The 12,530-nt window shown below is 59.0% G+C and overlaps 1 protein-coding gene across 2 annotated transcripts in view; it reads right to left on the bottom strand.

Moving 5' to 3' along the window:
* Positions 1-2,684: 2,684 nt before the first annotated feature.
* The window catches only part of PLCB3 (phospholipase C beta 3), a 110,943-nt gene continuing 101,097 nt past the window's right edge, over positions 2,685-12,530 (bottom strand). For both annotated transcript variants that reach the window (XM_090129761.1, XM_090129762.1), the window contains 4 exons: positions 12,103-12,189; positions 9,613-9,670; positions 3,896-3,982; positions 2,685-2,934 (listed from right to left, as the gene is read on the bottom strand). In XM_090129761.1, the coding sequence (XP_089985887.1) occupies positions 2,809-2,934; positions 3,896-3,982; positions 9,613-9,670; positions 12,103-12,189 (358 nt within the window). In that variant the 3' untranslated portion in view covers positions 2,685-2,808. The remainder of the gene's footprint in view (positions 2,935-3,895; positions 3,983-9,612; positions 9,671-12,102; positions 12,190-12,530) is intronic.

The following is a 12,530-nucleotide window of genomic DNA, read 5'->3' as shown; positions in this document are numbered from 1 at the left end:
GGTCTCTATGGGATCAATGGGGTCTCTATGGGGCCAATGGGGTCTCTATGGGGCCAGTGGGGCTTCTATGGGATCAGTAGGCTCTCTATGGGGTCAATGGGGTCTCTATGGGTTCAATGGGGTCTCTATGGGGTCAGTGGGGTCTCTATGGGATCAGTGGGGCTTCTATGGGGTCAGTGGGGTCTCTGTGGGGTCATTGGGTTCTCTACGGGGTCATTGGGCTTTCTATGGGGTCAGTAGGCTATGGGATCAATGGGGTCTCTATGGGATCAATGGGGTCTCTATGGGGTCAGTGGGGTCTGTATGGGATCAGTGGGGTGTCTATGGGGTCAATGGGGTTTCTATAGAGTGAATGGAGCTTCTATGGGGTCAGTGGGGCTTCTATGGGGTCAGTGGGGTCTCTGGGATCAATGGGGTCTCTATGGGGTCGGTGGGCTCTATATGGGATCAATGGGGTCTCTATGGGTTCAATGGGGTCTCTATGGGGTCAGTGGGGTCTCTATGGGTTCAATGGGGTCTCTATGGGGTCGGTGGGCTCTATATGGGGTCAGTGGGGTCTCTATGGGGTCAGTGGGGTCTCTATGGGGTCAGTGGAGTCTCTATGGGGTCTGCGGGGTTTCTATGGGGTCAGTGGGGTCTCTATGGGGTCAGCGGGGTCTCTATGGGATCAATGGCGTCTCTATGGGATCAATGGGGTCTCTGTGGGGTTAATGGGGTCTCTATTGGGTCGGTGGGCTCTATATGGGATCAATGGGGTCTCTATGGGACCAATGGGCTCTCTATGGAGTCGGTGGGATCTCTATGGGGTCAGTCGGCTCTCTATGGGGTCAGCGGGGTTTCTATGGGGTCGGTGGGGTCTCTATGGGATCAGTGGGGTCTCTATGGGGTCAGTGGGGTCTCTGTGGGGTTAACGGGGTCTCTATGAGGTCGGTGGGCTCTATATGGGATCAATGGGGTCTCTATGGGACCAATGGGGTCTTTATGGGGTCAGCAGGGTCTCTATGGGATCAGTGGGGTCTCTATGGGACCAATGGGGTCTCTATGGGGTCAGTGGGGTCTCTATGGGGTCAGCGGGGTCTCTATGGGATCAATGGTGTCTCTATGGGATCAATGGGGTCTCTATGGGGTCGGTCGGGTCTCTATGGGGTCAGCAGGGTCTCTATGGGATCAATGGTGTCTCTATGGGATCAGTGGGGTCTCTATGGGGTCAGCAGGGTCTCTATGGGATCAATGGTGTCTCTATGGGATCAGTGGGGTCTCTATGGGGTCAGCGGGGTCTCTATGGGGTCACTGGGCTCTCCATGGTTTCAATGGGGTCTCTATGGGGTCAGTGGGCTCTCTGTGGGGTTAATGGGGTCTCTATAGGGTCAGCGGGGTCTCTATGGGGCATTAGGATCACATTGGGGTCTATGGGATCAATGGGGTCTCTACGGGGTCATTGGGCTTTCTATTGGGTCAATGGGGTCTCTATGGGGTCGGTGGGGTCTCTATGGGGTCAATGGGGTCTCTATGGGACCAATGGGGTCTCTATGGGGTCAGCGGGGTTTCTATGGGGTCAGCGGGGTTTCTATGGGGTCGGTGGGGTCTCTATGGGATCAGTGGGGTCTCTATGGGGTCAGTGGGGTCTCTGTGGGGTTAATGGGGTCTCTATGGTGGTCGGTGGGCTCTATATGGGATCAATGGGGTCTCTATGGGATCAATGGGGTCTCTATGGGGTCAGTTGGCTCTCTATGGGATCAATGGTGTCTCTATGGGTTCAATGGGGTCTCTATGGGACCAATGGGGTCTCTATGGGTTCAATGGGGTCTCTATGGGGTCAGTGGGTTCTCTATGGGGTCGGTGGGCTCCCTATGGGGTCAATGGGCTTTCTATGGGGTCGGCGGGGTCTCTATGGGGTCAGTGGGCTCCCATTGGTGACGCACACTGACCCCCCCTCCCCATTTCCCCCCCCCCAGGTCCTTCCGCGCCCCACAAGTGTGGGGGGGACGCCCCGCGGCCGCTGGATGGGGTTGGGGGTCCCGGGGGGGGGCGGAGGGGGGGGTTGGCGTGAAGCTTTGGAGAGATGGTGGAGGCGCCGCCCCCCCCGGTGACCCCCAACCCCCCCCATAAACCCGCCCTCCCCCAATTTAAAGACCCCCAAATTGAGGGCGTCGTTGCCCCCCCCCCAAAAAAACAAATTATATGGAGGCATCCATAGAAGAATAAAGAGCTCTTATTATACAATAGGAGAATTAATTGGGGGGGGGGGGGTTAATTAAGGAGGGGGGCACCGTTTTATAGGTGCCCCCCCCCCCCCACAGCAGAGCGGGACAGACAGGTGCCCCCCCCCGCCCAAATTTAGGAGAATAGCCCTTTAAAAGACACCCCCCCCCCCCCCCCCATCACCCCTATTTTGGAGTGGGGGGGTGGGGGGGGGGTTGGAGTGTGTGTGCCCCCCCCCCCAAGGCTGAATTCGAGAGGGGGGGGGGGATGTGTGTGTGAAATGCTGTAGTGTGAATATTTCCCCCCCCCCCCCAATATTTTTTTGGGGGGGTCCCCATTATTATGTGCTCCCCCCCCCCCCCCAAATTTTGGGGGTTGTGGGGAGGGGGGGTTGGAATGTGAGGTGGGGGGGGGGGGGGGTTGGAGCGTGTGTTTCGGGGGGGGGGTGACACCCCTTTAGTGGTCATTGGGGGGGGGGGGCACATGGGCCCCCCAGGAGGAAAATGTGGGGGTGGGGGTCCCCAAAATGAGCCCCCCCCCCTCCCCTTTGCAAACCCTAAACAGGGTTTTTTTTTGGGGGGGGGGGATTGAAGGTGGGGGGGGGGGTCACAGCACGGTGAAGTCCTCAGTGTCAGTTTGGGGGGTGGTCCCAGGGGGGGGTGGTGCCCCATTGCCAACTCCCCCCCCAAAATGGGGGGGCAGCTCCCAGCCCCGCTCCAGCTCCTGTGCCAGCTGTTTTGGGGGGGGGGGGGGGGGACACCCAAAAATTAGGGGGTTGAGCACCGAAAAAATCCCTCTGACACCCCCCCCCCCAGCCACCAGACCCCCATGAAAAACCCAAATCCCACCTGAAACCCCCCAGATCCCACCTGGACCCCCCCCCAGACCCCCATAGAGACCCCAAATCCCACATGAACCCCCCAGACCCCCCCCCCCCCCCAAGGAAAACCCCAAATCCCACCTGGACCCCCCAGATCCCATAGAGACCCCAAATCCCACCTGGACCCCCCCAAATCCCATTCACTCCTCCCCCCCCCCAGACCCCCATAGAGACCCCAAATGCCAACTTGACCCCCCCCACCCCCCCCCATATCCCACCTGGACCCCCCACACCCCCATAGAGACCCCAAATCCCACCTGGACCCCCCCCCAAATCCCATTCAGTCCTCCTCCCCTCCAGACCCCCATAGAAACCCCAAATCCCACCTGGACCCCCCCAGACCCCCATAGAAACCCCAAATCCCACCTGGACCCCCCCCCAAATCCCATTCAGACCCCCCCCCCCCCCCAGGCCCCCATAGAAACCCCAAATCCCACCTGGACCCCCCAGACCCCAAATCCCATTCAGTCCTCCCCCCCCAGACCCCATAGAAACCCCAAATCCCACCTGGACCCCCCCCCAAATCCCATTCAGTCCTCCCCCCCTCCAGACCCCCATAGAAACCCCAAATCCCACCTGGCCACCCCCCCCAAATCCCATTCAGACCCCCCCCCCCCAGACCCCCATAGAAATCCCAAATCCCATTTGGACCCCCCCACCCCAAACCCAGCTAAAACCCCCCCTCCAAACCCCCACCCAATTCCCCCACCCCCCCCTCTGAGACCCCCAGATCCCCCCCCCATAGGATGAAGACCCCCTCCCCCGATTTTTGTGACCCCCCCCCCCCCTTTTAGGACCCCCGACCCCAAATACCCGTGGCTCCTCATCCTGGATCTGCTGTAGGATCCCCCGGTGCCCCTCCAGCAGCTTCTCCTGACGGCGCTGCTGAGCCTCCTCCAGCTGGGGGGGGGGCAATGGGGGGGGGGGGTTATGGGGTCGGCTTTGGGGTCATTGGGGGCAATGGGGGCATTGGGGTTAATGGGGGGAATGGGGGCAATGGAGGAATGGGGTCATTGGGGTCAATGGGGGCATTGGGGGCAATGGGGGGAATGGGGTCAATGGGGGAAATGGGGTCATTGGGGTAAATGGGGGGCAATGGGGGGCAATGGGGTCAATAGGGGTAATGGGGTTAATGGGGTCATTGGGGTCAATGGGGGCATTGGGGTCAATGGGAGCAATGGGGGTAATGGAGGCAATGGAGAAATGGGGTCATTGGGGTCAATGGGGTCATTGGGGGCATTGGGGGATATGGGGGGAATGGGGGTAATGGGGTCAATGGGGGGAATGGGGTCATTGGGGTCAATGGGGTCATTGGGGGCAATGGGGGTAATGGGGTCAATAGGGGTAATGGGGTTAATGGGGTCATTGGGGTCAATGGGGGGCATTGGGGTCAATGGGAGCAATGGGGGTAATGGGGGCAATGGGGGTAATGGGGGCAATGGAGAAATGGGGTCAATGGGGTCATTGGGGGCATTGGGGGATATGGGGGGAATGGGGATAATGGGGTCATTGGGGTCAATGGGGGGCATTGGGGTCAATGGGGGCATTGGGGTCAATGGAGGGAATGGGGGTAATGGGGGCAATGGAGGAATGGGGTCATTGGGGGCATTGGGGTCAATGGGGGGAATGGGGGTAATGGGGTCAATGGGGTCAATGGGGGGAATGGGGTCAATGGGGGAAATGGGGTCATTGGGGTCAATGGGGGGCAATGGGGTCAATAGGGGTAATGGGGTTAATGGGGTCATTGGGGTCAATGGGGGCATTGGGGTCAATGGGAGCAATGGGGGTAATGGGGGCAATGGAGAAATGGGGGCAATGGGGTCATTGGGGGCATTGGGGGATATGGGGGGAATGGGGGTAATGGGTCAATGGGGGGAATGGGGTCATTGGGGTCAATGGGGGAATGGGGGGATGGGGGATATGGGGTCAGCTTTGGGGTATTGGGGTCAATGGGGTCAATGGGGGCATTGGGGGCATTGGGGTCAATGGGGGCAATGGGGCCAATAGAGGGAATGGGGTCATTAGGGTCAATGGGGGCATGGGGGTCAATGGGGGTAATGGGGGTTATGGGGTCAGCTTTGGGGGTATTGGGGGCATTGGGGTCAATGGGGGTAATAGGGTCATTGGAGTCAATGGGGTCATTGGGGGCATTGGGGGCATTGGGGGATATGGGGGGAATGGGGTCAATGGGGGGAACGGGGTCATTGGGGTCAATGGGGGCATTGGGGTCAATGGAGGGAATGGGGGTAATGGGGGCAATGGAGGAATGGGGTCATTGGGGTCAATGGGGGCATTGGGGTCAATGGGGGGAATGGGGGTAATGGGGTCAATGGGGTCAATGGGGGGAATGGGGTCAATGGGGGAAATGGGGTCATTGGGGTCAATGGGGGGCAATGGGGTCAATAGGGGTAATGGGGTTAATGGGGTCATTGGGGTCAATGGGGGCATTGGGGTCAATGGGAGCAATGGGGGTAATGGGGGCAATGGGGGTAATGGGGGCAATGGAGAAATGGGGTCAATGGGGTCAATGGGGTCATTGGGGGCATTGGGGGATATGGGGGGAATGGGGGTAATGGGGTCAATGGGGGGAATGGGGTCATTGGAGTCAATGGGGTCATTGGGGGCAATGGGGGTAATGGGGGTAATAGGGTCAATGGGGTCAATGGGGTCAATGGGGGGAATGGGGGGAATGGGGTCAGCTTTGGGGGTATTGGGGTCAATGGGGTCATTGGGGGCAATGGGGCGAATTGGGGTAATGGGGTCAATGGGGGGAATGGGGTCATTGGGGTCATTGGGGTCAATGGGGTCATTGGGGACAATGGGGGGTAATGGGGTCAATAGGGGTAATGGGGTCAATGGGGTCATTGAGGTCAATGGGGCCAGTGGGGTCAATGGGAGCAATGGGGGCATTGGGGTTAATGGGGGGAATGGGGGCAATGGAGGAATGGGGTCATTGGGGTCAATGGAGAAATGGGGTCATTGGAGTCAATGGGGGCATTGGGGGCATTGGGGGCAATGGGGGGAATGGGGGAAATGGGGTCAATGGGGGTAATGGGGGGAATGGGGTCAGCTTTGGGGGTATTGGGGTCAATGGGGTCATTGGGGACAATGGGGCGAATGGGGGTAATGGGGTCAATGGGGGAAATGGGGTCATTGGGGTAAATGGGGGGCAATGGGGGGCAATGGGGTCAATAGGGGCAATGGGGTTAATGGGGTCATTGGGGTCAATGGGGGCATTGGGGTCAATGGGAGCAATGGGGGTAATGGGGGCAATGGGGGTAATGGGGGCAATGGAGAAATGGGGTCATTGGGGTCAATGGGGTCATTGGGGGCATTGGGGGATATGGGGGGAATGGGGGTAATGGGGTCAATGGGGGGAATGGGGACAATGGGGGGAATGGGGTCAATGAGGGTAATGGGGTCATTGGGGGCAATGGGGGGTAATGGGGTCAATAGGGGTAATGGGGTTAATGGGGGCATTGGGGTCAATGGGAGCAATGGGTTCAATGGGGGTAATGGGGGTAATGGGGGTAATGCGGTCATTGGGGTCAATGGGGGGAGCTTTGGGGTATTGGGGTCAATGGAGGGAATGGGGTCATTGGGGGCAATGGGGGCTTTGGGGTCAATGGGGGTAATGGGGGCAATGGGGGGAATGGGGTCAATGGGGGAAATGGGGTCATTGGGGTAAATGGGGGGATGGGGGTTATGGGGTCAGCTTTGGGGTATTGGGGTCAATGGGGTCAATTGGGGCATTGGGGTCAATGGGGGTAATGGGGGTTATGGGGTCAGCTTTGGGGTATTGGGGTCAGTGGGGTCATTGGGGGCAATGGGGGGAATGGGGTCAGCTTTGGGGTATTGGGGTCAGTGGGGTCATTGGGGGCAATGGGGGGAATGGGGTCAATGGGGGTAATGGGGTCAATGGTGTTAATGGGGGTTATGAGGTCAGCTTTGGGGTAATGGGGTCAATGGTGGTAATGGGGGTTATGGGGTCAGCTTTGGGGGTATTGGGGTCAATGGGGGTAATGGGGGGAATGGGGGTAATGGGGGTAATGGGGTCAATGGGGGGAATGGGGTCTTTGGGGTCAATGAGGTCATTGGGGTCAATGGAGGGAATGGGGTCATTGGGGGCAATGGGATCAATGGGGTAATGGGGGGATGGGGGTTATGGGGTCAGCTTTGGGGTATTGGGGCCAATGGGGTCATTGGGGGCAATGGGGGGAATGGGGTCAATGGGGGTAATGGGGTCAATGGTGGTAATGGGGGTTATGAGGTCAGCTTTGGGGTATTGGGGTCAATGGGGTCATTGGGGGGATTGGGGGCATTGGGGTCAATGGGGGCAATGGGGGCAATGGGGCAATGGGGGTTATGGGGTCAGCTTTGGGGGTATTGGGGTCAATGGGGCTATTGGGGTCAATGGGGGAAATGGGAATGGGGTCAATGGGGGGAATGGGGTCAATGGGGGGAATGGGGTCAATGAGGGTAATGGGGTCATTGGGGGGGAATGGGGTCATTGGGGTCAATGGGGACATTGGGGGCATTGGGGGCAATGGGGGGAATGGGGGTAATGGGGTCAATGGGGGTAATGGGGGCAATGGAGAAATGGGGTCATTGGGGTCAATGGGGTCATTGGGGGCATTGGGGGATATGGGGGGAATGGGGGTAATGGGGTCAATGGGGGGAATGGGGACAATGGGGGGAATGGGGTCATTGGGGGCAATGGGGGGTAATGGGGTCAATAGGGGTAATGGGGGTAATGCGGTCATTGGGGTCAATGGGGGGAGCTTTGGGGTATTGGGGTCAATGGAGGGAATGGGGTCATTGGGGGCAATGGGGGCTTTGGGGTCAATGGGGGTAATGGGGTCAATGGGGGGAATGGGGTCAATGGGGAGAATGGGGTCATTGGGTTCAATGGGGGGATGGGGGTTATGGGGTCAGCTTTGGGGTATTGGGGTCAATGGGGTCAATTGGGGCATTGGGGTCAATGGGGGTAATGGGGGTTATGGGGTCAGCTTTGGGGTATTGGGGTCAGTGGGGTCATTGGGGGCAATGGGGGGAATGGGGTCAATGGGGGTAATGGGGTCAATGGTGTTAATGGGGGTTATGAGGTCAGCTTTGGGGTAATGGGGTCAATGGTGGTAATGGGGGTTATGGGGTCAGCTTTGGGGGTATTGGGGTCAATGGGGGCAATGGGGGGAATGGGGGTAATGGGGTCATTGGGGTCAATGGAGGGAATGGGGTCATTGGGGGCAATGGGATCAATGGGGTAATGGGGGGATGGGGGTTATGGGGTCAGCTTTGGGGTATTGGGGTCAATGGGGTCATTGGGGACAATGGGGGTAATGGGGTCAATGGGGGTAATGGGAGCAATGGGGGAATGGGGGCATTGGGGTCAATGGGGTCATTGGGGCCATTGGGGGCAATGGGGGGAATGGGGGCATTGGGGGCAATGGGGGCAATTTGAGGTCACTTTGGGGTCATTTTAGGGTCATTTGGGGGTCATGTTGGGGTCACATTGGGGTCACATTGGGGACATTGGGGTCACATTGGGTCACTGGGGTCACTGAGGTCACTTTGGGGTCAATTAGGAGTCATTTTAGGGTCACTTTGAGGTCATTTTGGGGTCACTATGGGATCATTTTAGGGTTACTTTGGGGTCATTTTGGGGTCTTTGGGGTCACTTTGAGGTCACTGGGGTCAGTTTGGGGTCACTAAGGGGTTACTTTGGGGTCACATTGGGGTCACTGAGGTCACTTTGGGGACATTGGGGTCACATTGGGGTCACTGGGGTCACTTTGGGGTCATTTTAGGGTCCCTTTGGGGTCATTTTGGGGTCTTTGGGGTCACTTTGGGGACATTGGGGTCACATTGGGGTCCCTGGGGTCATTTTAGGGTCACTTTGAGGTCACTTTGGGGTCAATTTGGGGTCATTTTGGGGTCTTTGAGGTCACTTTGGTGACATTGGGGTCACATGGGGGTCACTTTGGGGTCAATTTGGGGTCACTTTGGGGTCTTTGAGGTCACTTTGGGGACACCGGGGTCACTTTGAGGTCACTTTGGGGTCAATTTGGGGTCATTTTGGGGTCTTTGAGGTCACTTTGGGGACATTGGGGTCACATGGGGGTCACTTTGGGGTCAATTTGGGGTCACTTTGGGGTCTTTGAGGTCCCTTTGTGGACATTGGGGTCACATTGGGGTCACTGGGCTCATTTTAGGGTCCCTTTGGGGTCATTTTGGGGTCTTTGGGGTCACTTTGTGGACATTGGGGTCACATTGGGGTCACTGGGGTCATTTTAGGGTCCCTTTGGGGTCATTTTGGGGTCTTTGGGGTCACTTTGGGGTCACTTTGGGGACTTTGGGGTCACTTTGGGGACATTGGGGTCACTGGGGTCATTTTAGGGTCCCTTTGGGGTCATTTTGGGGTCTTTGGGGTCACTTTGGGGTCACTTTGGGGACTTTGGGGTCACTTTGGGGACATTGGGGTCACTGGGGTCATTTTAGGGTCCCTTTGGGGTCCCTTTGGGGTCCCTCACCCTCCTGATGGACGTCACCGACTCCGTGATGTGGCGGCGGTTGATCTCCGTCAGCTCCCTGGGGGGGGGTAATTAATTAACGGGGCTTAATTAATCAGCGCGGGTGGAGCCATTAATTAACGAATGGGAGTCACTTGGATATGGGGGGGAGGGGGTGGCGTGGCTTTGGGGGTCCTGGGGGGGGATTTTAGGGTACTGAAGGGGGGGGGGGGGATTTGAGGGTCCTATAGGGGAATTTGGGGAGGGGTCCCATGGGGGGCATTTGGGGGTCCTGGGGGGGAGTTGGGGGGTCCTATGGGGTAATTTGGGGGGGGGTCCCATGGGGGGCATTTGGGGGTCTTGGGGGGGGGGCTTGGGGGGTCCTATAGGGGAATTTGGGGAGGGGTCCCATGGGGGGCATTTGGGGGTCCTGGGGGGGGTTTGGGGGGTCCTATGGGGTAATTTGGGGAGGGGTCCCATGGGGGGTATTTGGGGGTCCTGGGGGGGGGTTGGGGGGTCCTATGGGGTAATTTGGGGAGGGGTCCCATGGGGGGGTATTTGGGGGTCCTGGGGGGGGGTTGGGGGGTCCTATGGGGTAATTTGGGGGGGGGGGGGGTCACATGGGGGTCACTGGGGTCTGGGGGGGGGATTTGGGGGTCCTATAGGGGAATTTGGGGAGGGGTCCCATGGGGGGCATTTGGGGGTCCTGGGGGGATATTTGGGGGATCCTATGGGGTAATTTGGGGAGGGGTCCCATGGGGGGTATTTGGGGGTCCGGGGGGGGGTTTTGGGGGATCCTATGGGGTAATTTGGGGAGGGGTCCCATGGGGGGTATTTGGGGGGCCTGGGGGGGGGTTGGGGGGTCCTATGGGGTAATTTGGGGAGGGGTCCCATGGGGGGTATTTGGGGGTCCTGGGGGGGGGTTGGGGGGTCCTATGGGGTAATTTGGGGAGGGGTCCCATCGGGGGCATTTGGGGGTCCTGGTGGGGGGGTTTGGGGGGTCCTATGGGGTAATTTGGGGAGGGGGGCCACATGGGGGTCACTGGGGTCTGGGGGGGGGATTTGGGGGTCCTATAGGGTAATTTGGGGAGGGGTCCCATGGGGGGCATTTGGGGGTCCTGGGGGGGGGGTTTGGGGGGTCCTATGGGGTAATTTGGGGAGGGGTCCCATGGGGGGTATTTGGGGGTCCTGGGGGGGGGTTGGGGGGTCCTATGGGGTAATTTGGGGGGGGGGGTCACATGGGGGTCACTGGGGTCTGGGGGGGGGATTTGGGGGGTCCTATGGGGTAATTTGGGGAGGGGTCCCATGGGGGGGTATTTGGGGGTCCTGGGGGGGGGTTGGGGGGTCCTATGGGGTAATTTGGGGGCGGGGGGTGTCACATGGGGGTCACTGGGGTCTGGGGGGGGGATTTGGGGGTCCTATGGGGGGATTGGGGGTCTCAGGGTTTAGGGGGAGTTTAGGGGGGGTCCCAAGGGGTATTTGGGGGTCTCAGAGTTTTGGGGGGGTCCCAAGGGGTAATTTGGGGGGGGGTCCTATGGGGGGATTGGGGGTCTCAGGGTTATGGGGGGTCCTTGGAGGGGGATTTGGGGGTTACAATGGGGGTCTCATGGGGTGATTTGAGGGGGGTCCCATGGGGGGATAGGGGGGGGGTCCCATGAGGTAATTTGGGGGGGGGGTCCCATGTGGGCATTTTGGGGGTCCTGGGGTGGTATTTGAGGGTCCTGGAGGGGGTTTTGGGGGTCTCAGGGTTTAGGGGGGGGTCTCAAAGGGTATTTGGGGGTCCTGGGGGGGGGGTTGGGGGATTCTATGGGGTAATTTGGGGAGGGGTCCCATGGGGGGTATTTGGGGGGCCTAGGGGGGTTTTGGGAGGTCCTATGGGGTAATTTGGGGGGGGGGGGGGGGTCACATGGGGGTCACTGGGGTCTGGGGGGGGGATTTGGGGGGTCCTATGGGGTAATTTGGGGAGGGGTCCCATGGGGGGTATTTGGGGGTCCGATGAGGCAATTTGGGGGGGGGTCCCATGGGGTAACTGGGAGTCCCAATGATAATTTGGGGGGGGGTCCGAAGGTGTAATTTGGGGGGGGGGTCCCATGGGGGGATATGGGGGGGTCCCATCATAGGGGTAATTCGGGGGTCCTGGGGGGGGTAATTTGGGGGGGGTCCCAGGGGGTAATTTGGGGGGGGGGTCCCATGGGGGGTAATTTTGGGGAGGGGTCCCATGAGGTATTTGGGGGTCCTGGGGGGGTATCTGGGGGTCCCATGAGGCAATTTGGGGGGGGTCCCATGGGGGGATTTGGGGGGGGGGGGTCCCAAGGGGTATTTGGGGGTGTCCCATGGGGTAACTGGGGGTCCCAATGATAATTTGGGGGGGTTCCCAGGGGGTAATTTGGGGGGGGGGTCTCATAGGGGGATCTGGGGGGGGTCCCATAGGGTATTTGGCGTCCCAGTGATAATTTGGGGGGGGGGTCCCATGGGGGGGGATTTTCGGGGGGGTCCCGGGGGTCTCCCTACGTTTGCCGCCGCCCCCCCCGTCCTCGCGCCTCTGTGATGCTGCGGTGCCGGCGCCGCTCCAGGATCTTCTGCAGCTCCTTCTTCTCCCTGCACCAGTATGGACCAGTATAGACCAGTATGGACCAGTATAAACCAGTATAGACCAGTATGGACCAGCACGAACTGATATGGACCGGTAAAAACCAGTACAAACTAATATAGACCAGTACGGACCAGTAAAAATCAGTACAAACTCGTATAGACCAGCATGGCCCAGTATAAACCTGTACGGACCGCTATGGACCAGTATAAACCAGTACGAACCGGTATAAACCAGTACAGACCAGTATGAACCTGTACGGACCGCTATGGACCAGTATAAACCAGTACGAACCGGTATAAACCAGTACAGACCAGTATGAACCTGTACGGACCGCTATGGACCAGTA

Source organism: Phasianus colchicus, chromosome 37 (assembly GCF_987193195.1).
Source record: "Phasianus colchicus chromosome 37, bPhaCol1.hap1.1, whole genome shotgun sequence".
Taxonomy (NCBI): Eukaryota; Metazoa; Chordata; class Aves; order Galliformes; family Phasianidae; genus Phasianus; species Phasianus colchicus.
This window is presented reverse-complemented; position numbering and strand designations above follow the sequence as displayed.